General features: G+C 37.2%; 4 protein-coding genes and 1 long non-coding RNA gene across 8 annotated transcripts; 4 read left to right on the forward strand and 1 right to left on the reverse strand.

The window, feature by feature from the left end:
- Window positions 1-11786: 11786 nt before the first annotated feature.
- LOC110806730 (DNA-directed RNA polymerase subunit beta) lies at window positions 11787-12400 on the reverse strand. Its single transcript, XM_022031653.2, has 2 exons — window positions 12159-12400; window positions 11787-12042 (listed from the first exon to the last, which is right to left on the reverse strand). Exons 1-2 carry the CDS (start codon window positions 12377-12379, stop codon window positions 11910-11912), a joined length of 354 nt encoding a protein of 117 aa, XP_021887345.1. The 5' UTR covers window positions 12380-12400; the 3' UTR covers window positions 11787-11909.
- A 119-nt stretch (window positions 12401-12519) lies between these two features.
- Window positions 12520-15946, forward strand: LOC110806729 (Transducin/WD40 repeat-like superfamily protein). The gene is made up of 5 exons (XM_022031652.2): window positions 12520-13221; window positions 13788-13857; window positions 15074-15299; window positions 15478-15551; window positions 15638-15946. The coding sequence occupies exons 1-5, from the start codon at window positions 12575-12577 to the stop codon at window positions 15689-15691; spliced, it is 1071 nt and encodes a 356-aa protein (XP_021887344.1). The 5' UTR covers window positions 12520-12574; the 3' UTR covers window positions 15692-15946.
- A 467-nt stretch (window positions 15947-16413) lies between these two features.
- On the forward strand, window positions 16414-22638 carry LOC148253122 (uncharacterized). The gene is made up of 2 exons (XR_015813442.1): window positions 16414-16627; window positions 22269-22638. It is a non-coding gene; the product is annotated as an uncharacterized LOC148253122 (long non-coding RNA).
- On the forward strand, window positions 16622-20610 carry LOC110806720 (Ubiquitin carboxyl-terminal hydrolase family protein). 4 transcript variants are annotated; one of them, XM_088207900.1, is made up of 3 exons: window positions 16622-18477; window positions 20103-20201; window positions 20267-20610. In XM_088207900.1, the coding sequence occupies exon 1, from the start codon at window positions 17105-17107 to the stop codon at window positions 18305-18307; it is 1203 nt and encodes a 400-aa protein (XP_088064026.1). In that variant the 5' UTR covers window positions 16622-17104; the 3' UTR covers window positions 18308-18477; window positions 20103-20201; window positions 20267-20610. The 4 variants fall into 4 exon arrangements, with proteins under 4 accessions (XP_088064026.1, XP_088064025.1, XP_088064024.1 ...); XM_088207899.1 differs by having other exon boundaries at window positions 20110-20201; XM_088207898.1 differs by having other exon boundaries at window positions 20103-20610.
- Window positions 22639-23608: 970 nt separating the features above from the next.
- PRPL35 (Ribosomal protein L35) lies at window positions 23609-26914 on the forward strand. Its single transcript, XM_022031651.2, has 3 exons — window positions 23609-23984; window positions 24254-24370; window positions 26330-26914. The coding sequence occupies exons 1-3, from the start codon at window positions 23718-23720 to the stop codon at window positions 26405-26407; spliced, it is 462 nt and encodes a 153-aa protein (XP_021887343.1). The 5' UTR covers window positions 23609-23717; the 3' UTR covers window positions 26408-26914.
- The last annotated feature ends 196 nt before the right edge of the window (window positions 26915-27110 follow it).

Consider the following 27110-nt stretch of genomic DNA (forward strand, 5'->3'; position numbering starts at 1 on the left):
ATTGCACCGGAGCCACTACCGACTGCCAAAAGAAAGTAAAATTCTCCCATACCCGCTTAAAATTTGATTCCGAGTCTCCCTGTGGCTATGTTAGAGAAAAAAGGACAGCGTGTGAACTAGAAACTGTGGGTAAAGCCCGGCAAAGCTATCGCGATCGAAACCCTAAAACTCCTCTGATGAGCCCCTTCCCATTTTCTGTTTCACACAATTTTTATGACCGTTGTGTTCACCATCCTTTTATGTGCAGCTTAGCCAAAGGAGAAACCCCAGTTGTGAACGAGAACCGACAGAGCCACCGCACCTGGAGACCCTTCATCGGTAAGTTCGGTTTCTTTTGATTTTCTGGCCAATTGAGGTCCCCTAACATTTTTTTCGCAGGGATATGTGTAAAATCAATCAAAATCGGCTAGGCTGAAACAAACTGCAGCTGTGGGCGGCGGAGCTGGCGTCGGCACCATGCCGGAACCCTAAAATTGGTCAGAAAAGACTTCTAATACTGATTTTTGATTTTTGGAGTATTTTTAAGATACTTGACGAGTATTTTAGATTTTCACAGGAAAAATTTAGGAAATCGGAGACCTATTAGAAGGTAAAATAGATAGCATAATATTTCAAAACACCGAACCAGATAAGAATTTCTCACTCTATTCTCGGTTATGGTAAATTGAGAATTAATAATCGATAGTTGTGTGTTTCGTAAAAAAATTAGAAGAACCCTAAAAATATTACAGGTCACTAGTGGAGGCGGAACTGGTTAGTTTACATTTGTCCTGATTCTTTGTTTATTTTTTTTATATTGCCTATATTTGCTTACTTACTGTGCGTAATTGAATTGATGGTTTTTATGGTCTTCTTGGTTATTTGGTTATTTGGTTCCTCCTGCATTGTTTATTTGGTATTCTGGTTATTGGTTATTTGACTATGCTAAACTATATTGCTTGTTTAAATGTCATTTAAATTAATATATGAATATGAAATGAGATACTAGTATTCTTTAGTGGATGTTTCGATGATAAGAGTCTAAATAAATGTAATCTTATTGAGCATCCTGATAAAGGGTGGACGTATCCGGTGTATAGGGAACTCTACTATGGACATTACCTCAATCAAAAGGAGTTGAGAAGTCCCATACCAGAAGAGTTTTGAGAGATATGGTTCACTCTCATATCGAACGAGATATCAAGACGATGGTGTTTTTTGGCGCCCATTACCAGAGGAGGTATGAAACGACCAAGTTAATTGTCAAATCTTGATACTAAGTCCACGAATAGAGGGATATCCCTATGGATCCCCGAGGATCCGAGTACGTAGGTTAAAAATAAAGAATTTTTGATCGTATACATGAAATTGAAATGTCATTTGGTTAAGTATCTTCATAGGTTGATTTTGAGAAAAACTCTAACGATAAGCATCAAATAAATGTTTTAAAGATAAATGTATTTACTTAAAGAAAGTGTTCAATTAGTCATTTTTTTATTTTTACCAATTTTTAATTTTATGTATCAGTGATTAGTGTGATATTCTTATAGGTTAGTGTAGCTCACCATTTTATTAACCATTTCATATCAAGAAGACCAAGATCTAGATCCCGATCAATAAAAGGATTGTGAGTAGTCCACCTTCTGAATTTTCTTTAGGTGCTAGTAAAAGTTACCATATGATACTTATTTATTTATTTTTCTTTAATTACCATTTGTCTTTTATGAACCACGTAGAAAGGACATATCCGTAACCCTATTGGACAATTTAATTTATTGTGTAAGGAATATAAACTCTAATATTATTATTCGCTTCTGCATTTAAATTATAAATTCATTACCCTTAAGGTCGCGGACCTTTACAGTTGATATTAGAGTCGCGTTCCTCAGAACCATTTCTTACATAGAGACTTACAAACACCAAATACAAACTATCGTCCAACATTTTCTTGTGAAAAGCAGATACAAAGATATGAGGAGATGAAGGCCCCCACTAAACCGAGCAGCTCGGGACAGTTCACTTCAAGAGGATGTTAATAGACTCTCTGAGATCCTGGAGAGACTCATATTTGTCCAGTAGGTCTAGGAGGAAAGGAGGGAGCTGCCTGACCCTCCTCCACTACCACAGTTTGAACCACCCTTGCAGTGGAAAATTTAAAGCCACCCCAGTACAACCCTACTCCTCCACTAGATCATCTGGCACTATCACAGTACAATCTGGTGCTTCACCGCATCATCCGACACTACCACAGTATAATTTGGTGCTCCCACGATATCATCTGGCACCGCCACAGGGCCACTCGGTCCCTTTCCAGCACAATCCAGTACCTCTTCCACAGGACTCAGTTCCACCTATGATGGACCCATACTACATTGAAATGTATAAAAAACTAAATTCATCTACCTTTGCAGGGGCATTCTCTTTCGAAAAAACTGAGTATTTGTTAGCTAGGATAGAGAAGACCTTCGTAACTCTTGTGATGGTTCCCGAACAAAAGGTTGTACTCGCTACCTACATGCTCGTAGGGGAGGCAAGTCACTGGTGGCACTCAAGCAGGCCACCCTGCCCGTTCCAGTCACTTGAAAACAGTTCATAATGACCTTCAATGCAGAGTACCTCCCAGAGCACCTCCGATATTTGAATGAAATAAAGTTTACACACATATTCTAAGGTGATATGACTGTGTTAGAGTATACCCGAAGGTTCTTAAAGTTAAACCAGTATTCTCCTGAGAGTATGATGGATGAAGGCAGAAAGGTAAGGAAGTTCGAGTGGGACATCTGTTATGAGATCAGACAACAGTTGTATGTGTTTGAGTTCAGCACCTACTCAGCCGTTATGGCTAATGGACAACTAGTGGAGAGGAACCTTCCCATCTTTCCTCCAACAGTGGAAAATCCTAGATCCCTAGTTTCACACCGCATACCAGTATCCACTAACCAGTTTAGCAGAACAAACGGCCTAGGCCAATGACTCAGGCTCCTCCTCAGACTCCGATAACATGACGCGGTGGGACTTGCCAGCACTTTGACAAGAATCATGGGAACTGACCCTGTTATCATCTCAATAATATATGCTACATATGTGGGAGTGACCAATACTACGCGAGAGAGTGTCCGCAAAATCAGAATCAGACCAGACCTCCTATCTAAGACAGAGCTTACAACCTCACTTAGCAGAATACTGAAGCTAACTTGGACGTGATACAGGGTACCTACACTATCTGTAATTACCTTGCACATGTTTTCATTAATACTGGTGCTTCACATTCGTTTGTCTCACATGTTTTTGTATGAAACTTGAATGTATTACCTGGGAAACTTGATTATGTAACGTTTGTGTCCACTTCTGGAAGTAAAACACTACTATGGGAGGTTATATACAAGATTTTATCATAGACATAACAGATATAAAACTAAGTGTGGACCTGATAGAGATTGATACATGAGACTTTAATTTAATTTTAGGAATGAACTGGTTAACGACGTATCATGCCATCGTAAATTGTTTCTACAAGAAACTTGTATTCAACCCTCATAACGAAGAGTCATTTACAAGTTAATAAAAATTTTATTTTCTCATGATAATTTACTTATTACATAGTGCTTTAACTCGATTGTCTTCTCTACATTAAGCAAACCTAAGAAAGAAGTTTGTATTTAAAAGATCCCAATAGTCCGAGACTTCCCTGATGTGTTTCCTGATGAACTACTCAGACTGTTAGTGGACAAAAAAATTAATTTCACCATGGATCTTCAGCCTGACACCTAGTCTATCTCAGTTGCCCCTTACTGCATGAGTCGTGTTGAGATGGAAGAGATGATAAAACAGATTAATGAACTGCAAGATAGTGGGTTCATTCGATATAATATGTCTTGTTGGGGTGCTGAAGTCACATTTATAAGGAAATGAGATGGGACGTTAAGATTATGTATTGATTACAAAAGATTAAATAGAGTCACGATCAATAACAAGTACCCCATTCCCATGATTGATGGCTTTTTTAACCAGTTGCAGGATGCTCAGGTCCTCTCCAAAATAGACTTGCGTTTGGGTTGCCATCAGGTAAAGATCAGGACAAATGACATTTTCAAGACAGCTTTTAGAACTAGGTACGAACACTATGAATTCATGGTTATGCCATTTGGACTAACTAATGCACCAACCCTTTTTATGGACTTGATAAACAGAGTTTTCAGAAAATTAATGGATCAGTTCATCATTGTGTTCATCAATGATATCATGGTATATTAAAGGAGTAAAGAGGAATACGCTCACCACCTGACTTAATTCCTGCAAGTTCTTAGGGAGAAGAAATTGTATGCAAAATTGAGCAAGTGTGGTTTTTGGCTTGAATAGATTACTTCTAGGGCATAACATATCAAGGGATAGTGTAACACCCCGTTTTTTTTTTCTTAACGGTGTACGATAAAGCACTCATACAACACAATACCGAAATCCATATTATTCCAACCATGCACAAGAGAAATTGGTCCACCTTCCATGTTCCAAATCAATTGTACATACATCTCCACCTCTACAACACATAGTAATACAATATCAAACATTCCTAGATATTCAATATCCAGACTAAACCATCCTTTCAAACTACTTTAAATCACAAACAAAACTTGTGCCCTATGTCACTACCGACGGGGCTCCGTTACCAGCCGCTCGGATCCCAATTCCGTTCTTACTCCACCTGTGAATGATGAGAAGTGAGTTCACATAACTCAATACGATAAAAATCAAGTTGTAAGTGTAATATGCAGTGACAAGAATTTCCAGAAATGTCTATATGCATTTATCCTACCCAACCCCCAAACAACTCATAACCCTCTCCCTACACTAATTATCAAGGTCCTATTCTAAGGAAATAGCACGGCCAAACAACCCCACCCACCCAACAATCATCCATTAACTCCCGTCACCAACATCGGCGACTCATACACTCTTCCCCCCATCTCCCGACCTCACGAGGCCACACACACACACACCCAACCACCTTCATTCCACGTCACCAATATCGGTGACTCATACCCATATCTCCACCTCTCGACCTAATAGGCCACGCACACACCCACACACCATTATTCCGCGTCACCAACATCGGCGACTCACACTCACTCCTCCACCTCTCGACCCAAAGAGGCCACACACACACACGAATACCATCGTCTCGCGTCACCAACATCGGCGACTCATGCTCAATCCTCCACCTCTCGACCTAAAGAGGCCACACACACACACAAATACCATCGTCTCGCGTCACCAACATCGGCGACTCATACTCACTCCTCCATCTCTCGACCTCGTTGGGCCACGCACACACACAACATTTCCACCTCCCGTCACCACCATCCGTGACTCATGCACCCTTCTACCCCTCTCGGCCTTGCTAGGCCACACTCACATACATATCCCCTCCCTGCTCCACCAACATCGGCAACTCAACCCGCCCCTACCAACGGCCTCCAAATTCCCCCTCCCAAACCGCATGCTCCCATCTCTCCTTATACCAAGCTAGTCCCAAGCGTTCTAACTTGCTAACTCCTACTGACCACATTACTCCCCTTCTCCCATCCAATCCCCCTCAAATCCTGTTTCCTAGTCCCCACTGCCGTACCTTCCAGCTCCCTTCCCTCTCCCACTGCCCCCTACCCGCTACCTCCCCCATCCTCCTGCCTCCTCCCGGTTCCTATACACTTTTGCCTACCTAGGGCGATTAACCTCTCAGCTTGCACCGTTTCACGCCGCATACACGCCCTCACCACCGTGCATTTCGGGGAAACACATCACCGCTTATTAGCGGCTCCCTCCACATCCCCACCCACGCACACACCACGCACACACCTCTTCTGTCCTCTCGAGTTTTTATCCCACCCGCGCCCCCTAGATTATTCTCTCACATCCTCCTCACTCTGTTCTACCCGCACCACCCCCATCCTTCCCCACGGCTCCCCACACGCCTCCAACACCGCCATACTTTCCATTCCTTCCCCGATCACCTCCGTGAGCGCGCGGGACAACCCCACGCTTACGGCCTATCTTCACTGCTCCACTCCGTCGCGCCATTGCCGACGCCGCACCTGCACAAAATTCTCTACACACACACACCACACCAACAGCTCAAATTTTCACCATACCTCCCGTTTCCATCTTCCTTCTTCCTGCCGGTCGCGTCGTCCGTCCACGGCCTCCTTCCCTCTCCCTTCTCGCTCCCCTCCGCCCCGACTCTCTCCTCTCTCCTTCTGGAACTTTCCTCTTCTTATTCGTCTCCGCTGTCCTCCTTCCCTCCTTTTCTCTTTTTCTCTTTTTCCTTTTCTTTCCCTTTTTTTTTCTTTTCTCCTCTCTCCCTTCTCCCTTTCCCGACCTCCTTTTATACTCTGCCAGCCTACCCCAAAACAACGTCGTTTTCCTACATCCCAAAACGACGTCGTTTTTCTTTCTTTCAAAACGACGTCGTTTTTCCCCTCTCTAAAACGACGTCGTTTTTATTATTATTATTATTATTATTATTTATTATTATTATTTTTTTTTCTACTCTTTCTACTTTCTAGTCCTTACAGATAGAGTATCAGTGAACCCCGAAAAATTGAGGCAGAACTTGGTTGAGAGAAATTGACATCGATTAAGGAGATTCGCACATTTCTAAGAACGACAGGTTATTACTGCAGGTTTGTGGAAAGATTTTCTAGTGTACCCACTCTTTTGATCCGACTTACAAAGAAGAACATTAAGTTTGAATAGAACGAGAATTGCGAAAGGAGCTTTACAAAACTCAAGAAATGGTTGAGTACTGCACCTATGTTAGCCTTATTAAGTGGGACAAGTAGATATATAATGTATAGTGATGCCTCCTAACTGGGGTTGTATTGTGTTCTGATGCAGCATGGGAAAATCATAGTCTATTGGTCCAGGTAGTTGAAGAGTCATGAGAAAAATTACCCCACCCACGATTTAGAACTTGCTGTTATTATCCACGCCTTTAAGACCTAGCGCCACTACTTGTATGGAGAGTTACATGATTGGTCTATCTGACTGTTCAACCCGAATTGATCCAAAGAATAAAGAAAGTCCAATTAACCGGTTCCATTATAGCAGCTCTTAAGAATGATGCAGAACATGAAATAAATCTAGAATTTTGAGTCTCCGCTGATGGATTGCTCGGGTTTCAACATAGAGTGTGTATTTCATATGATAATGAACTAAAAAAGGATATCATGATAGAGTCTTGCAGTTTAAAGTTCTCCATATCCCAGAAGTACTAAAATGTATCAAAGTATGTGATTCCGATTTTAGTGGAGCGGGATAAAAGGAGAGATAACCGATTTTATCTTCAAGTGTCTGGTATGTCAACAAGTTAATACATAACATTAATGCCCAGGTGGATTACTTAAGCCATTATCGATCCCGGAGTAAAAGTGAAAACATATCAATGAATTTCATGACAGGGTTACCTAAGGTACGCTCATGATATGATGTTATCTAGGTAATTGTCGACCGACTCACCAAGTCTTCTCACTTCTTGACTATCAAGATGACTAACCCCTTAGACAAGATAGCAAGAATATATAACCCCTTAGACAAGATAGGAGATAGTCAAGTTACATGAAGTTCCAGTAACAGTAGTATTCGACAGAGACTCTAGGTTCACTTCTTAATTTTGGTTTAGTTTTCAGCAAGGCATGAAGACGAAACTGTTCCTTAGCACCACATTCCACCTCAAATTGATGGACAATTAGAGATGACGATTTGCACAATGGAGATTATGCTCCGATCTTATGTTATTAACTTCGGGGGCCATTGGGATGATCATTTACCTTTGATAGAATTCACCTACAATAACAGCTACCAAACAAGTATCAGCATGGCCCCGTACGAGACATTGAATGGTCACCCATGTAGGTTGCTGATCTATTGGAAAAAGGTGGGTGATAGAAAATTATTCAACTCAAATCTTGAAGAGGCGACTACAGTCTTCAAGATAGTTAAAATCAGGAAGAACATCTAGACATCTCAGAGTAGGCAAAAGAGTTATGCGGACACTCGGAGAAGAGATTTGAAATTTGAGAAAGGTGATTGGGTGTTTCTTAAAGTCACCAATTTTAAGGAAATCAGTAGGTTTTGTAAGAAAGAAAAATTAAATCCCTAGTTCATTAGACCGTTTGAAATCCTAGACAGGATTTGTATGTCCGCCTACAGACTATCACTACTTTCAGAGCTATCCAGAGTCCATAATGTGTTTCACGTGTCTATGCTACGCAAGTACAACCTGGACCTCTCGCATATCCTGTCTCACGAGTCCCTTTCACTACAAGAGGATCTATCTTATAAGGAGGTACCGATAGACATTGTAGACCAAAAGAGTAGAGTACTCTGCAATAAAGAAATCATATTCGTCAAAGTCTTATGACAAAATCACACATAGAAAGAGAACACATGGGAGCTAGAATCGGACTTCAGAGCCCAATACCTCAACAGTTTGACTAAGTGAGAGAGTGATAAATTTGAGGGACTAAATTTTTTCTTAAAGGAGGGATAGTTGTAATACCCGGGCCCGAGATAAATTTTTTAACTTATAAAAGATACATATATAATTAAAAAACCTATTAATTTAATTTAATTTTATTAAATTATTTGAGAAAAATAGGTTAAAGACAAAATTAAAAGCATATTGGGAGAAGATAGGTGAAATTTTGAATCGGGGGGTGTTTTTGAAAGAAAAATTAAAAATAGAGGGTCAAAATACAAAAAGAGAAATTCGGGCATGTGGGACGGTCCAGTCAGCAGCCACGACGAATCAGAGCACGCTGCATGATAAAATACGCTGACATTGGTACCACACGGGAGGTCACGTAGGTGATCCGTGTGTCCAACGATCCGACGGCCTATATTCAATCCCACACGCGTGAATGGCTCAGATGCATTCCCTCCATAAGCACGATCGGATGGAAGAGATCAATCACGATAAACTTTCCAAATTCGCCCACGCAATTAGCCTAAACAGGCAACGATCAGACGACTCTCCTCGCTCCACGTTGATGCGAATGGACGACCCAGACCGATGCGGGATAAATATATAAGCATCACATTGCAGGAAAACCCTAACCCTAGCCGCACTTGCCCTTGCCAAAGAAGAAGGAACAGTCACTGGAGAAAGAGACCTATCCCCAGCCGCCACTGCACCGGAACCACTGTCGACCGCCAAAAAATGTAAAATTCTCTCATACCCGCTCGAAATTTGATTATAAGTCTCCCTATAGCCATATCGGAGCAAAAGGAATGATGGGTGGGCAAAAAACTATGGGCAAAGTTCGATGGAGCCGCCACGATCGAAACCCTAAAACCCCTCTAATGAGCCCTTTTTCGTTTCTCGTTTCACACAATTTTCTGACTGTTGTGTTCACCGTCTCTTTCTGTGTATGTTAGCCGAAGGAGAAACCCTAGCCGCGAAGGAGAACTGGCGGAGCAGTCGAATATGAAGATCCCCCCGCCGGTAGGTTCAATTTTGTTTTATTTTCTGGCCAATCAAGACCCCCTAACATGTAAAACTAGCCAAAATAGATTAGACCAAGGCGAACTACTGCCGTGAACAGCGGACCTGGCACCGGAGCATGGCGACGCTGCTATGCTGGGACTCTAAAATTGGCCAGAAAGGACTTTCAACACCGATTTTAGATTTTTAGAGTTATTTTAGGTACGTGACAAGTATTTAGATTCCCGTAGGAAAAATTCAAAAAATTAGAGATCCATTAGGAAGCGTAGTAGATAGCACGACGTTTTGAAACACCGATCCAAGTAGGGATCCTTTACTCTATTCTCGTTTATGGTAAAATAAAGATTAATAATCAATAATTGTACTTCGTGAAAAAAATTAGAAGAACCTAAAAATATTATAGGTCAATAGTGGAGCTGGAACCGGTTAGTTCACATATGTTCTGATTTCTTATTTATTTTCCTGTACTATCTATATTTATTTACTATTATACTGTACGTAATTGAATTGATGGTTTTTATGGTCTTCTCAGTTATTTGGTAATTTTGTTCCTCCTACATTGTTTATTTGGTATTCTGGCTATTGATTATTTGTTTATGCTAAACTATATCGCTTGTTTAAGTGTCATTTGAATTAATATGTGAATATGAAATGAGATGTTGATATGGTTTAGAGATTGTTTGGATGATAAGAGTCTAAATAAATGAAAGTTTACTGGCATCCTAGGAAATAGTGGACGGACCTGGTACATAGGGAACCCTACTGTGGACATTATCTCAGTTGGACGAGGTTGAGAAGTCCCATACCGAAAGGAATTTATGAGACATTGTTCACCCTCATATCGAACGGGGTATAAAGATGATGGTGTTTTTTGGCGCCCATTACCAGACGGGGTATGAGTACAATCGAGTTAATTGTCAAATCTTGATATTGGGTCTACGAGTAGAGGGATATCTCTATAGACCCCCAGGGGTCCTAATAAGTAGGTTAAAAATGAAGGATTGCTGATCCTATCCATAAAATTAAAATATCATTTGGTTAAGTGTCTTTATAGGTTAATTTTGGAAAAAATCGTAATGATAAGTATCGAATAAAAAGTTTTAAAGATAAATGTATTTATTTAAAACGAAGATAAATCTATTAGTTATTTTCTGATTTTTACCAACATTCGATTTTTTGTATCAGTGATTAGTGTGATATTTTTACTAGACTAGTGTAGTTCACCATTTTATTAACTATTTCATATCAAGAATACTAATATCTAGATCCCGATCAGCAAGAATGTTGTGAGTAGTTTACTTTCCGGATTCCCTTCAAGTGCTAGTGAAAGTTGCCTTATTTCTTCGTTTTTCTTTAATTACCGTTTATTTTTTATGAACCATGTAGAAATGACATTTCCGTAATTCTATTGGGCAAATTTATTTTATTGTATAATGAATGTAAACTATAACATTATTATTCGCTTCCGCATTTAAATTATAAATTCATTTTCTTTAAAATCGCGGGCCTTTACATAACATGTTTTAAAAGGTTTTAATCCCTAAAGAGTATATTTGAGTAAATAAATAATCATGTCATTTATATATTTACTATACCGAGTATAATACTTCTGCTAACATATTTTAAAGAGTTTTAATCCCTAAATAATATATTTGGGTAAATAAGTAATCATGTCATTATATATTTACTATACTAAATATAATACGTATGCCAACATATTTTAAAGGGTTTTAATCTCTGAAGAGTAAATTTAGATAAATAAGTAATCGTGTCACTTATACATTTACTATACCAAATATACTCAAGGAACAAATTTATTCTATAAGTCTATACTTATTTATTTTTGTTTATAATCTATCATAATAAACATATTTTAAAGAGAGTTTTGGGTGTCAAATTTTAGTATTGTAAATGAATAATAATTTGTGAATTAATATATTTTCAAATAAATCAGTAAATAAAATTAATTTATTTTGAAATATGACTTAAAAATAATATATACTTCATATTACTTATTTTTTAATTATTACTTAATTTAATAATTAATACATTTATTTATTTACAAAAACTTATCGAACTACACTTGTGTGTGTCATAATTTAAAAAGTTACATAAATAAACATAAAATAAAATTACATATAAAACTAAAAAATATAAGTTAGATTTTATTAATTTTAACAAAATTTATGATATATTATTTTGATTCTACGTGATATTTTATAAAAGTTTTTAAAATTTTATAATTAAATGTTAAATTATTTACTTTTTGTTTGACAGGATTTTACATTACTTATTTATTTATTAATAGTTGTAAATTTAAAAATAAAATTTTATAAGATTTTTAAATTTGTTACAAATTTAGCATGTTCATCTTCAACAGTTCAGATGAACTCAAAACGCATAGAATTCCCACTCTCCTGCTGAAAAAGATTCAATCATCTGATTCAACCGACAAGGAAAATATAAGAAAAATACAGAGAGGAACAACAAGAAAGGCAGCAACCTTTAACAATTCCTCAGTCTCTTTTGAGATCACTCCTATTCTTGACCAATCCCCACTGTACCTATAAACAGTACCCGCCGTTTCTTCATCAGATTCGTAGTTCTAAATTATTACTTTATATTTTTCTACATAGTAATAATGATAATAAATAAATTATGATTCGAAACAAGAACTCACCCGGCATCGACGAACCCTAATCCTAACACTGCAACCACTGATCGAGAAAGAATTGTGTTTGAAATTCTCAATGGGAAACTAGGTTGCAGACTTTCTCTATTCTCATCCGAATTTCTCTTATTTGCTTCTACGGTCATGGATTTACTGCAATTTCTCTTCCTAGAAAGACGAGAACTGAAGCCGGTGACGAAGAAGATAAAGGTTTTTTGTGTGATTGACATTTTTTCTACATCAACAGTCAAGAACACATCAAATGCGGAAGAAAAAAGTTGATTTATATATGAAGGGTAATATTGTGGTTTTGTTCGAAAGTTAAGGGTATTTACGTAAAAGGATATCCGTTGTAATTTACATTTTCCCACTAAAAGTAAAACCCTGTGAAAAACATTTCTGCTAAACCCCCGGGAGCTCTAACAATGGCGGTACCCGCGACCCAACTACAGATCCACAGGCTCCCTCAGTCCAAGTACGTCGATGCGGTTCGATGGCTCCCACCGATCTCTGCATTTGACAGGTTTGCGGTTTTTTCCTTCTTCGATTTTGATTCAGAAACCTCCTCCCTCGAAATCCTCTCTCTCGATGCCGATCCATCTCCAGCGTTCACTTCCCTTTCGTCGTGGATCCCGCCGTCGCGTGTTTCCTCACTTAAAACCATCAGACCATCTTCCTCCTTCAAGCCCCTCATTGCCGCCTCCACATTCGCGGGCTCTGTCCATGTCTTGACGGCGAATTTGGTTGATGGGGCAACCGTGGAGGCGGAGGCTTCGGTGGTGCAGGGGCTAGGGTTCCACGCAGGGGCTATAGCGGCGGTGGATTGGAGGGAGGATGGGATTGAATGCGTGACTGTTGGCGAAGATGGGAGAGTGAATCTGGTTAATGTTGGTGGGGGTGGGCGTGATGGTTTGGCATACAGAAGGGTGTTTGATGGGAATGGGTTGGTGGGGTATACGGCGGTGAAATGGGCATCGCCGAGTGAGTTTGTGACGGGTGGGTATGGGTTTGGTCTGCAATGGTGGGATCAGAGGAAGCCTGGTGCGGCGGTTACTACCTTCAAAGGGAACTGGTGAGTTTTTCAATTTAATCTCCCTAATTTGAACTTCTGTTTTATGCTTTCTTAATCCGATGCCTGATTGAAGTATAGAGGCAATCGAGTTCCTCCCTCTTGTTCATTTTTCATGTTTCGTTATGCTGACTGTTTCATGAACTCTGAAATGGAGTAGTTCTCCAGCCTATGTTATGAACCTTATAAATTGTTAATTGAAATGTTAAAACATAAATAAGCAACGCAATGAACGACTATTCAGTCGTTCGATCAATATTTTGTTGTATATGATTTTTTTCTTAGATACATTTAGAAGTATATAAACCAAAAAATTTAGTTTTTCCTGCATGTTATTTCGGATGTTTAGCTTGATAATCGAGATATGGAAACCTCAGAAGTTGATGAACAATTATGCTCAGTATTCATCTGCATGGGGGCATAGCTTGTGAATCTATTCACTTAATAGCAAGAAATACACGGTTCTTTTAGTCCATGCCTCCTGCCATACCTCACTACGTGAGGAAGTTTTGCTTGCTATTTTTTTGGGTGATGTATGTTCTGAGTATCATAAGTTTGTAATGTTTCAGGTCTAAGGGAAAAATTTCTGGAATAGTACACTCCGTCGATATTCATCCGTCACGAAAGCACACTTGTCTAGTAAGATTGGTCTTGACCCTGTTAATTTTTCTCAGCATTGGAGAACCGATTTATGCAATTTGCTCGTGTGTGGATAATTTTCAGTTGTTTGGTCCCATCTTCTTTTCCCTCTTGTTTCCTCCATTTTGTCTCTGGACAATGACAGTTGAGGGCTTAGGTGTAACATATGTCACATTTTTAGCTGTCTCTCTTGGCTTTCTTTATAATCGTATTTTCATATTTTGTTCGTAGAGGAAATATATTTTTGGATAAATTATTTGTTGCAAAGAGCAAATGTGAATTTATATCTTCTCATTTCCCAGCATCTACATATCTTTTCTTTTGTTTCTTTTGCGGCTAAAAGATTTGTTACTTATCTGGATAAAATCGAAGAGGATATATAAAACCTGTATGGTGGAAATTACTGCTTTTTCCCTGGGAAAGATAGGAATAGAAAGGCGTCTAGGAAACTGTTTTTTCTTTTGGTAGAGTTAGATTTATTGTTTCACGCCCTGTATTTTTCTTCAAGAGTCAACCTTGTAAAGGACTTGGTGAACCTGATTGATATTTGATTAATTCATAACTTCTCCTTTCTTTTGTAATTGGGTGTACCCCCTTGTTGCCTGTTAATTCATTATTTCTTTTGTTCTAAAAAAGTTACCTATTGTACCATCTAATAGTTACTATTACCGTGGTTGAGTGCACCTTAACACACTATTCAGGTGGTTATTTACTCAATAACTTATTGCTGCTGATTGCGTGCTTAAGTATTATACATTTGTCCAGTTTCTGCAACAGAGTGTATATGATCTTCGAGTTTCTGCAGCAAAGCATATAAATAAATTAAGCCTCTGATTATTATATTGACTGGTAGGTTGATACTTAAAGTATTAGACAGATTTACTCAAAATGGAAACTCATGCAATAAATTTGTCGTGTTCTGCAACTTTACTTTAGTAGCAAGTTAATCATGTATCAGTACATGAACTTACATTAATGTGTTCTCTTTAATCTTGTGGTGTTACTGCCAAGCATATGATTTTTGTAGTTACTGGCATTAACCTGACGCTGCATAAACTTTTTGCATGTTTGTTCCATCAGAAGAAATAGTACATGACTTTCACCGGCTGAGCATTGTAGTTTGAAATATAGGTGTAGTTTTCTTGCTGCTAACCAGAGTGTTTATCTCTTTGGGTTTCCTGAGTATTTTATTGATCTTCTATTCTTCTGTTTATAGGCAGGAGGTTCTTCAGGTACTGTATTCGTCTGGGATCTTCGGTGGCAACAACACCCAATTCTTCTATCTGGAGCTGGGAACGAGGGGGATTCAATCCATCCTTTGTCTGAAAGTGAGGTTTGGGAGGTTCAATATGATCTCTACACAAAGTCCAGTATCTCATCTTCCAAGGTTTTACCTGCTATGATTTGCTCCGAAGATGGGATCCTTGCTGTTGTTGAACAAGGTACATAAGGTTCTTGTCGTAAATGTTTCTGGATTATCAACCATACCATCCTTTTAACTTGTTGCAACATTGGCAAACTTACATTTTTGTCTCTCATCTCATCCCTTTTCTGAACAAATAATACTGTAGAACATAGATTTAGGTTGACATATATTACATGTATCTTCCAACTGCCTAGGTGAACAACCAGCGGAGCTCTTGGCAGAACCATGTGCTATCAACAGCTTTGACATAGACCGGCATAACCCCTCGGTGACGTCTTTTTCCCTAGATTGCTTTCTATTTTGTGAAGTTGCTGAAGATCATGTTTTTAATGGTTCGATATGTATAAATTGCAGGATGTGATATGTAGTTTGGAGTGGGAATCTGTAGCCATCTTGAGACGACAATGATGTTTCTCTAAGAAACCGGTTGTTAACTCGTAACACCTGAAGAAAAACTTACTCGAGAATTGTAGAATTAATTGGGTGGTTTAAGTGCCAGAGGATATGGTTATGGAGGAAGATTTGATGAAATTATTATACTATTTTCTTCCTCCATCATCTGGGTATTGTGAGACTAACTTGTTTAACTTGGAACATCTGTAAAAATCTGAAACAGGTAATTTAAGATCACCAGTTTGGTGGAAGATTGCTCTTTTTGGTCAATGAATCTGTATGTAGTTTACCTCCATTTCTTCATGGTAACTTCCTGGTTTCTTTCAATTTGTTGCTTGTGGCTCTTCTTGTCTGGGTTGATCTCTTGGCTTTAAAAGTAAATTTCATCTTGCAGAAGGTGAAAATTCAGCTCTCTGATTCGATTTTATTGTAATTTAAATTTTTAATTTTCTGTAATAGTTAAATATGTTGTTATTAAATTTCTTAATCTTTGACATAAACCTAATTTTAAAAAAATATTAGTATTTGATTTTCTAAAAACAAACGTGTATGAGAATTGCAAGTTAAACCTTAAAAATTAATAACCGAATGGCGTAATTGTAATTGTAATTGTTATTTACACTATTATTATTACCTTTTTCTTTAAATTAAATAAAATTTTAATTCCACCTAAGTAATTAAAATAAATTAAATAAAAACTCCTCATTTATTTCCATCATTATTAAAAAAATAAAAAATTATGTAACTAAAAAATGGAGAGAGAGAACCCACCATGATCGAGGGATGAAGAAGCTCATGCCCGTTTTCATCCTTCGCTGTTACCCACCAGCACTTGCATCTTCGAACTCTGTTCCTTCCTTTCGTTCTCTGATTTAGCCTCTCGCCAGGCACTGTATCATTCGGTTTTTCCCCGCCCGTTCATTGTTTGTATTCGAAGGGAGAACAAACTCGGTAAATCTCTTAATTCTTTGTTCGTTCCTTTTGGATTTTTAATAGAAAGTCAGCAATTTTTAGTTTGATCACAGAACAAATCCATGCCAATCTGTTGATAGATTTAGTGAAGTAAAGTAGCATTCGACAGAAAAGAAGAAACTCTATTCATTTATACCATTTCCGAGTTTTATAGTTTCTTCCATTTTCAACTGTTAGACCGAGAAAGACTCCATGATTCCTGGTAATTTCCTGGGGTGTTGATGAAGGAAATATGAAAAACTCATTTCATTCTAGCCTGCTAATTTGTTTTGTTTTTTTTTTTTTGGGGATTTCAATGAGCACATTAGATTAGATTAAATTAGTTAATGGCGATTTTAGCTGCTAGTTTCTTCCCGTCGTGCATATAAGATGTTTGCAGAAAGTTCACAGAGCAGGGAAGGGTGTGTTTGTGTGTGTAAAAAGGGAGCGAAGTCTAAAGAACTTTAGGGTATAAAAATGAGAATCCACTTCGCCAAATCCATTTCACAACACGCGGAGTGTTGCTCACCTTTTGGCATTCGATTCAAAACGACTTCTGCTCAGTATGTTGCGTCAAGAGCTAGGGACCCAACGTTTGAGAAGCTCATGGACAAGTATAAAAACCTTCTCAAAGTCATTGCAATTCAAGACCTTATTCTCGCAAATCCCACCAACAATCCACCTTCAGTTTCCCTTGATTTCCTCTCCAGACTGTCCCAAAAGCTCCACCTGAACCGTGGAGCTGCCTCTTTTCTCCGAAAATATCCCCACATTTTCCATATTTTCTACGACCCAGTAAAGTGCCAGCCTTTTTGCAGATTAACTGATGCTGCTAATGAAATTTCCCGCCAAGAAGCCAAAGCTATTGTTGGTTCTTTGCCGGTTGTTGTTGATCGATTGGTTAGGCTTCTGTCCATGTCAATAACGAAATCTTTACCACTTCGTGCTGTTTTTAAAGTTTGGAGGGAACTTGGGCTGCCAGATGATTTTGAAGATTCAGTTATATCCCGAAACTCGCATTTGTTTAGACTTTGCGATGGTCATGAGCCTAATACCCACATTCTGAACCTGGTTGATGGAATGCCTGGAGATCAATTTACAAGTGCTGTGGAGAATTGGAGGGTTGTGGAGTGCTGTAAAGAAGATTGTGGTCTTGATAGAACTGAAATGCAGTTTAGTTTCAAACAGAGTTATCCACCAGGAATGAGGTTGAGCAAGAATTTTAGGGCTAAAGTTAAGGCATGGCAAAGGTTGCCCTATGTGGGGCCATATGAAGAGATAGGTGAAAAGAAAGGGTCTAAAGTTGGAGTTATGGGAATGGAGAAACGAGCAGTTGCAATGGTTCATGAATTCTTAAGTTTAACAGTGGAGAAGATGGTGGAGGTGGAGAAGATAAGCCATTTCAGAAAATGCTTTGGAATTGATTTGAACATAAGGGATCTATTCTTGGATCACCCTGGGATCTTTTATTTGTCAACCAAGGGGAAGAGACACACTGTTTTCCTTAGAGAGGCATATGAGAGGGGGTGCTTGATCAACCCAAATCCTGTTTATACTGTGAGGAGAAAGCTCCTTGATCTGGTTGTTCTAGGACGTAAAGGTTTGCTTACTGGTTATCTGAACTTAGCAGAAATCACAAAGACTGACGAGACAAGTTCAGAAGAGGACGAAAACCAATGAACTAATCATTTTTCACTATGTAGTCGAAGATTTCAAACCTGTGTAACTTTGGTAGCAGAACTCCATTGCTGCCCTGGGATTTGGTTCGCTTGCATTATTTGCTGGGGTGATCAAGAGTAGGAGGTTTCAAAGGTCTGCACAAGATGATTCAATCGAGCAGTCACAACAAGGTATACTCTCTCCCCTCCTCTCTCTCTTTCTCAATCTATTTATCTATCTATTTATCTATCTACTTATTTATTTATCTATCAATCTATCTATCTCTATCTCTCTGCATATATTCATCATGCAGAAAAAGCAACCAATAGGAACATCAGCTGTCTCAAAATGAGCGGCTAACCTAATAGAAGTAAATAGAAAGGAAGAAAACAGAGATAATTTGGTAAACCTAAGTACTTCAGTTGCTGGAAGATGAAGTTAGCTACATGAAGATCATGGTTAAAAGACATAAGAGTTACAGGAGATCAGTCAAATTAAGCTTCTAGGTGGAGTTGAATAAGATATTTCAGAAAATTTTTGACAAATCTGATATCTTTTACTGATCTCAAGTAAAAACAACCTTCAATTTGTTAGTTTTAGCATTTCCAAATTTCTTCATACGTGTATGAATTAAGAAACCCGATGATACATTATTTACAGGCAATTAATCTTATGTTGCATTATTATTGTTAACTTATTGACATCAACACTAGCTTCAGTTTACCATGCACAGATGAAGGCATAGTTTGACAGAAAGTTTTGCTATCAATTTAATTCAAACAAAGTTTGAGTTGATCACTGGCCAATGAGTCACCTATCTTTCTCTCCACAGGAAGGTCTTAAGTTCAAACCATGTATAGATTAGATCCTGCTTTTGCTAAGCAAATATGTTAGTTGAACCTCGAGAGCACCCTGGTTTGGTGTCTCTCCAAAGGTGATACTTTATCAATCAAGTTTTTCTGCTTTGCCCTCTTGAACGAGAATCCTATTCCAGACAAATTTCCTTAGAAACCTATGGAAAGCTTCCCCTAAAAGAAACAAGTAGGTTAATCTTAAGCCAAAAGGCTGAGAAACATATAAGTAGGGTAATCGTAAGAGCTGATAGTAATTGAGTTGTGTAACTTAGAGAATGGCACATAAAAAGGAATATAAAGGACAGAGAAAAATGGAGAAGATTAGAGTTAAGAGTAAAGGGTTTGGTTAGAAAGAACAAATTCTGAAGTAAAAACACAAGAAAGATTGTTTATTTTTTTTCTAGGTTAGGAGTGCACTGGTTACAGCTGAATCTAGTAGAACAATAGGAAGGTCGAAATCAAAAGTTTTCTAAATGCTAATGAAACTCAAAATCTACTGAATACCATAAGTTTTTGTTTGGAATAAATCTAGAAATATGATGAATTCATTTGCAAATCTAACGGTTTAACTAGGAGAATTGTACTAGATGAAATATATATATATATATATATATATATATAAAATTCACGCAAAATTAACTAGGAGAATTGTACTAGATGAAAAATATATATATATATATATAAAATTCACGCAAAATTAATCAATACATTCTAAATTCCATCAATTTTAGTATGATTTGAATTGTCTTATTCCAATTTCATATGGATTTCCATATGAATTTAATTTTTATCACTTTAACGTTGGACTCTTAACCTCTTATGGTTAAAATAAATGTGATAAATTTTTTCCAAATATGGCCTAAATAAATTGAAAATATTAAATTATAGTGTAACTGTTCGAACTTCCAACTTCAGTTCTTTTCTTTCTGCACTTTTCCCTGTTGTCACTAACCATGGATAAGTCTGTAGATTTCCTGCAATGGAACCGCATCCTCCAGTTAGAATACTTGTGCTTGACTACAAACAGCATTGAAAGAGAGATGGTTGAGGGACTACAACAGGTAATCTTGAAGGTTTACTTTCGAATAAACCACATACCAATTTTTTCACGACTGTCAACTAATAGGTGAGGAAAAAAAGACCGACATTGAGAAGGCCTGAGAAATCGAAGCTGCCAAAGAGACTGACTTAACTAATGGCATAATGACTAGACTTGAAGTTGAATTGTCTCGAATTCGAGACTGACTTAACTAATGGCATAATGACTAGACTTGAAGTTGAATTGTCTCAAATTCGAGTCTCACGCTCACTCCTCTGAATAAAAGATAGAGATGATAGTGAGGAACTTACAAATTTGATTAGGGGATCATATGTTTCATGCTGTGGATGAAAGACAATGCATAGCATATAATCATAACATATATATGTATATATGAATGTGAAAACAGTTAAAGATTATAGTTTGAGTTATTGTAGTCTGTTTCTATTTAAATGTAAACTCTATTATGGTATTTTTCTAATTATTCAGTATTTGATATATATATATATATTGATAATTACATAGCATGATCTAAATAAACATTTACGACTGTCTTAATATTTTAAAAATATAACTCCCATAAATTTTTTGTTGTGATTAAATAATTAATAAATATTAATTTTATTAATTTATTTTATTTTAATGTATTTTGTTTTATTTAGTTTAGAGTAAAAAAATGAAATAAAATTGAATAATAATTTAATTGAAAATAATTTTGAAAAAAAAGAGTGAAAATTTAAGTTTTAAGAATATTTTTTTTTTAAAAATCGAAAAATATGGGCTAAAACACAATTTTAGAAAGTTTCGTCACGTCAGACGCCGGGTCAGTAGTTCGGATCAATCAGGACATGCCAAGTGGTAGAGGCGCTGATGCGGGAGGCTACGCTGGAGGGAGGGGGGGACACGTGGGCGATCTGTGTGTCCGGGATCGAACGGTTGAGGTCCATTCCCGCCCGCACGGACGACTTGAATGTACTCCCTCTCAAACGTGATCGAATGCTAGATTCAAACGCTATCGGACGGCTCAAAGTGAATCGCGATGGACGGTCCAGATCAAAAGCGGATAGATATAAATAACCCCCATCCGCACAAACCCTAACCCTAGTCACTAGAACCCCTCGCTGGAGAAGACGACCCAGCTGCCTGGGAGCCGACTGCCACCACCCGCCGCCACACTGGAACCCTTTCCGACTGCTAAAAGAGGTAAAAATTAAAAACTTTTCCTTTTGCACAAAATTTAATTTTAAGCTTACCCATGGCCAAATTGGAGTGAAAAGACCGGCCAATTGGCCAGAAAATATCGGCAAAGTCTGGCAGCGCCGCCGCAGGAAATTTCACAAAATGCCTCCGATGAGGCCTTTCCCAATTTATGTTTTGCGTAATTTTTCCACCGTCGTAATCACCGTTTTCTTCTTTACAAGTTGACCGACTCGAAATACCCAACCGCAACGTGAGCTGGAGGAGCCGCCGCACTGGAGAGCCCCGTCGCCGGTGAATTTCGATTTTTCGTATTTTTTAGGCCAATTGAGACCATTTAACGTGTTTGCTCGCAAGAATCGATGCAAAATCGGTCGAAAACGATCGACCTGAGGTGAACTGCCGCCGTGCTGGATTTTTAAAATTGGCTGAGTGGGTCATGGGACTGATTTTGTATTTATTTGGAACATTTGTAAATACTGTAAGCGCGTTTTAGTTCCCGGAGAAAAAAATTCAGGGAACCCAGAGACCGCCCGTAGGCGTAGTAAACTGTTTAGCTTTTCAGCGTTAAATCGAGTAAGGATCCTTCATCCTATTCTCTATCATAGAACTGAAGTTTAAATAAATAATAATTTGGTATTTTATGCGATTTTAGTAAATATGCATAATTAATTACGAGTTGCTAATGGAGTCAGAACCGAAAATTATCTACTACTGTTATTGATTGTTTTTACAGTTTACATGCATGATGGTATCTTATTTATTTATTTTATGGCTTTAAACGCATGTATGGTTTATTTTACGTGTTTACTGTTGAATTAGAAAAAATGAAGTTTAAACGGTAATGAAATTGTATGATTAGATGAAAAATCAGCCTTACTAAATATTTTAGGAGATGGTGGACGGATTGGGTACGTAGGGAACCCTACCGTGAACGTTGTCTCATACCGGACGGGGTATAGAGACTGAATAATTTGGCGCTCATACCGGATTGGGTATGGAGACAGTCTGCTTCACCCTCATACAGGACGAGATATTGAGGTTTAATGATTTGGTGCTCATACCGAACGGGGTATGGGGACGGTCCTATAATTGAGATTGTTAAAGGAAATGATTCACGTGTAGCGGAGACATTCCTATAAACTCCCATGGATACTAGTAGGATGGTAAAAAGAGAAACAGTTATGGTTTGGTTTATTGTTAATGGATATGGATTATAATATGTTTTATGTTACTTATTATTTATGAAATTATTATCTGTATGGTATTATTGTTTTTATATGTTGTTTTCGTAAATTCTGGTATAATAAGTGAATGAGAAATGATTGTATGATTGATAAATGAATTTACTAAATTTAGTGCTTCATTAATGGTTTTTTATTTTATACCAACATTTGTTTCTGTGCCGGTGATATAATATGATATTCTTATTGACTTAATTTATCTCATTCTTTATTGAACCATTTCAGATCAAGAGAAAAAATTTTCAGAGTTCGATCCGTAAGAACATTGCGAGTAGATACTAAATATTTTCTATTTTCCATTTATTTTCTTATTCTCGTATTTCTTTTAAAAAATTACTTTCCGTAATATTGTTTAGCACTTTTAAGTTATTGTGTAAGTAATGTAAATTTTAACTTTTTATTTTACTTCTACACTTAAATTATTATATATTTTTTTTTTAGATTTCCGGATTCGTTACAAAAAATATTTATAAAAATTTTCATAAAAACAAATTAAAGAAAAAAAATAATAAAAATTTATAAAAAATAGCTTAATAAAACCTAATAATTTTATAAAAAAATAATTTATCTAAAATTTATATTGAATTCTTATGTTACATAAATTATTTTAAATTAAAACTTTAATAAAATAAAATCACATGGATTAAAATTTCATCATATTTTATCATACGTATTTAAGATTTATAGATTTTTTTCAACGATACAACTAATTATGATGTATTTAAATAAAAAATATTACGTGATAATTATATTTTTTAATTAATTAAATTAATATTTTAATAAAAAAATTATATGGGAACTAATTTTTTTTAAATAATTAAATTAAGTTATAAATTTTTTTATTAGAAAAGTAGTATTTATAAATAATTACAAATTCAAGTGAGAAAGGAAGAAGGGTAAAAAACAGTCTCTGGGCCTGGCTCGGGTAGAGTTTTCTGCGTGTGCATTGCAGTCCATGAGTACCTCGTGAGTAGACTTGGAGCCACATTCCTCGTTATCCACACGACGTCCTCCACGTTACTACGTAGGACTATCTTCTTCTTCTTCCTTTTCTTCAAATCCAACCCAGAGGGGGGCAGATAAAAGAGACGAGAAAAATGGCTGCCTTAGCAACAATTTCGTTTCTGACGAGATTTTGGCCGACTCATTCTTACCTTTCTCCGAGCCGTAGTTCTCACGGATCAGTTCAACTCGCCCGATTCAACAAGGTGAGCAGCACGTCGAGTCTAAGTTCGAGTAACTGCATTTCCGGCTCTTGTTCACTCTTTCCCAAGAAGCTATGCGCTATCGCTCCTTCCACTCCTCAGAGGCTTCAGTCTCTCACAGTTTTCGCTGCTAAAGGTTACAAAATGAAAACTCACAAGGTCTCTTTCTATCTCTTGGAGTTTCCTTTTGTTTGGTTCCCGATAAAGGGCTGGAAAAAGTAACAAAAAATGAAAGAGAATTTGTAATATCTTTAGTTTCCTTGCCCATCAAAATTGAATTAAGTTAGTAGATTAAACTTTATACAGCAAGAATGTCCAGTTCATGAAAATTCGACATTTGGGATCATAGCTTTCTGGTCATTGCTGTTTATCTTCAATTTTTTTGGCGGTGAATAAAGAATAAGCTTGGGCGTTTGTTCTTTTCTTAGGCGTCGGCAAAGCGATTCAGAGTGACAGGTAGGGGCAAAATAGTGAGGAGAAGAGCTGGCAAGCAACACTTGTTAGCCAAGAAGAACACAAAGAGAAAACTGCGGCTCTCCAAAATGGTTTGTTTACCTCCTGAAAATCTCTTCGTGTTTGCGTACGTGATGTTTGATTTTGTTTCACTCCGTCCTTATGCTTATTCTTGCTTAAGACTAAATGGGCAAGTGATTTGATTCCTTTTCTTGCTTAAATTTATCATTTTCTATGCTTCTATATTTTCCAATTAGGAAAAAAAAAGAGAAACTATTCTAACTTGGTTGAAAATGGAGCTATTATAACTTGTATATTTATTTTTATAGTTCACTGACAGTAGAGGTTGGACTATAGAATAGAAGTCATAAGGTGAAGATAGACAAAGGGTATAAAGTTATAGTAATAATTTGACTTTTTTTAATTTACTTTAAACTAGGGAGACAATTGTAGATTCTTATACATATGGCTTCACTTACCATTTTTTCAATTGAAATAGTTGTCCTCCCTTCCTATAAGCAGGAGAGAATAGATAGCATCTACTCTAAATTTATTAGTTCCAGCTTTGGTTAGTATATGGAGATACGGTGGTTTACAATAGATAATATGAAACAAGGAGATGATCAAGAATTAGTGGTAAGCTTGGCCATGAATTTTAGAAATAGAAGGTTATAACCTCACTTCATGAAATAGTACTCCTATTCCTGGTGCAGCAGTCTTTGCATTAAGTTAAAAAGAGGAGAGCGGGAGGACTAGTTTGGAAACTCGGCCATAACTAGCCAAATTGGTGAAGTAGTTGTTTATGTCGTGTGGCAGATGAGTATAAAAAAGAGAAGCATCATAGAGATCCTGCATATGGATAAATTGGGAGCTATAGGATTGTCAAATCTAATGAATGAGCTTGGAAAATAGTTGTTAAACCAAAAAAATACCATCTTCCTTTTTGATGAAACAGGGAACTTTTCTTTAATGGAGGCTAAACTATTGTGTTCTATTGAGTGATTTAGACTACCATTATTTCTATCTGGGCCATGTGTTTAGCTGAATAATGATGATGGAAAACATTAAGTAACCAAATATTGAGAATACGATGGTGTTATTCCCTTCTCTTTTAGGTATTCTTATTGCTCTCATGGTAACACCATCTCTTTTAGGTATTCTTATTGCTCTCATGGAAGAGCTCAAATCCCTATGTTTCTTATTACTAATCTTTGAGTTTTATCTGAATACGCTTATTGTATGAGCTGAGGATAAAAGAAATGTGCTAGGGAAGATTGGTGCTAATTTTGATATTCTAGAGTTCCTTTAATATTTTTTGGTGATTGGGAGACAGTGGATGGTATAGTAGCTGCCAATCTCAGAAGTCGGAAGGCATTACATCCATGCAGCTTAATACAGTACCTGCATACATTGCTTCCATAAGGGTGGGTGTATGGCTTAACCCAGCTATTATTGAAACATATGATCCCAAACCCTTGTTAGCTAGCTCCAAAAAAAGGAGAGAGAACTGTTTAGTTGTTTGTTTGAGTTTGGCATGCAGTCTATTGTTGCTTCATTGCTATTCCTTCTTCTTGGCTTCCATCATTGTTGAAGGTCTCTTTTGATATTTTGAGTGCTTAATTCATGGTGTAAAACCAGGTCTGAGTTCCAGCAATTGGGCAATAGGCATTTCATGGTATTATTAGTCAAATTCCATATATAAATAAATGGTATAAGTGCCTAAAAATAAATTTTACAAGAAATAAATAAAGCTCATTTGAATGCAGCAAAATGCTATGGGCTCTTATACAGCTACCATTAAGTGTCAAAATCGAATTCCTTTGTGCTCTCCTTTGATTCAACATTAAGCAAAAGCAGTTAGTTGGCAATAAGTTGGTTTCCCTTTTTTCCTCTTGGGGGAAGATACTTAGTTGTTTGCTGGGTTGCAAGGATGCAAATTTTGTTCGTTGTAGACATTATCTCCTGATATCATAACCTGCCAATCTTACATAATTTTTCCTAGTTGAGAACTTCACCTCTTATATAATTTTTCTGTTTGTTCTTATGCACAGCACCCTGTCAGCCGCAGTGATTATGACAACGTGATTGGGGCCTTGCCGTATCTGAAGGTGAATAGGCAGGCTAAGTAGAAACGGTTTGTTACATCTTATAGAAAATACTTATGTGGTTTGTTCTCCGATAACTTATCATGCTCCGTGCAAATGCTTTTGATTGTTTTTTGGCATCTAATTGAGTCGAGTTTAGTTGATCCTTTCCTACCAATTAATTGTCCATACATGTCCTTTTTCGCACTTTCTTCCCAGTTTCTCCTACACAGCGCCGGTTGTTGCTGGTAAGAGAGAATAATATCATTGTTAACTTCGTTCTTCATTCCTAGAATTTGTGGTTGGATTCCTGTGCCGGATGTTTCGAAATGGAAAAAAAAAAAAAGAAAAAAAAAAGCCATAGATTGCCTATTTTGTGAAGTAGGTAAACTGCGGATCAGTCCCTCTCGAACTCTTGGATCTGATTTAGCAAGAAATATCAGGTAGTCTTTGGTTCCATTTCTTGCCAACTCTCACAGTTTATCTTCATAATAATCTTCATTATGTATGATTTACACCATGATTTTCCATATTTCACCTATTCTTTCTCCATATTGAATTTCTTTAGTGTAGAAATTTAATTTCTACTTGCCATACTCAAGGAATACAAGGTGTGAGTAAAGATTTTGTAATAACACATATTACAATTATTATGAAAATCAACTAGGAATAGAATAAGAAGTGAAGTAAACATGCTGTTAACGTTTTAAACAAGAACTACAAAAACATACTTGGAACTTTGAATTTC

This window comes from Carica papaya, chromosome 7 (assembly GCF_054855325.1).
Source record: "Carica papaya isolate Zhongbai chromosome 7, ASM5485532v1, whole genome shotgun sequence".
Taxonomy (NCBI): domain Eukaryota; kingdom Viridiplantae; phylum Streptophyta; class Magnoliopsida; order Brassicales; family Caricaceae; genus Carica; species Carica papaya.

Bases quoted from the DNA above. Each gene is read 5' to 3' on its own strand.
- PRPL35 (XM_022031651.2), top strand. From the start codon at position 23,718: ATGGCTGCCTTAGCAACAATTTCGTTTCTGACGAGATTTTGGCCGACT. The intron at 23,985-24,253 runs GTCTCTTTCTAT...TTCTTTTCTTAG, and splicing joins ACAAAATGAAAACTCACAAG to GCGTCGGCAAAGCGATTCAG. The intron at 24,371-26,329 runs GTTTGTTTACCT...TCTTATGCACAG, and splicing joins AACTGCGGCTCTCCAAAATG to CACCCTGTCAGCCGCAGTGA.
- LOC110806720 (XM_088207898.1), top strand. From the start codon at position 17,105: ATGAGAATCCACTTCGCCAAATCCATTTCACAACACGCGGAGTGTTGC.
- LOC110806730 (XM_022031653.2), bottom strand. From the start codon at position 12,379: ATGTCAATCACACAAAAAACCTTTATCTTCTTCGTCACCGGCTTCAGT. The intron at 12,043-12,158 runs GTGAGTTCTTGT...TACTGTTTATAG, and splicing joins TTAGGGTTCGTCGATGCCGG to GTACAGTGGGGATTGGTCAA.
- LOC110806729 (XM_022031652.2), top strand. From the start codon at position 12,575: ATGGCGGTACCCGCGACCCAACTACAGATCCACAGGCTCCCTCAGTCC. The intron at 13,858-15,073 runs GTAAGATTGGTC...TTCTGTTTATAG, and splicing joins CACGAAAGCACACTTGTCTA to GCAGGAGGTTCTTCAGGTAC. The intron at 15,552-15,637 runs GTGACGTCTTTT...TATAAATTGCAG, and splicing joins TAGACCGGCATAACCCCTCG to GATGTGATATGTAGTTTGGA.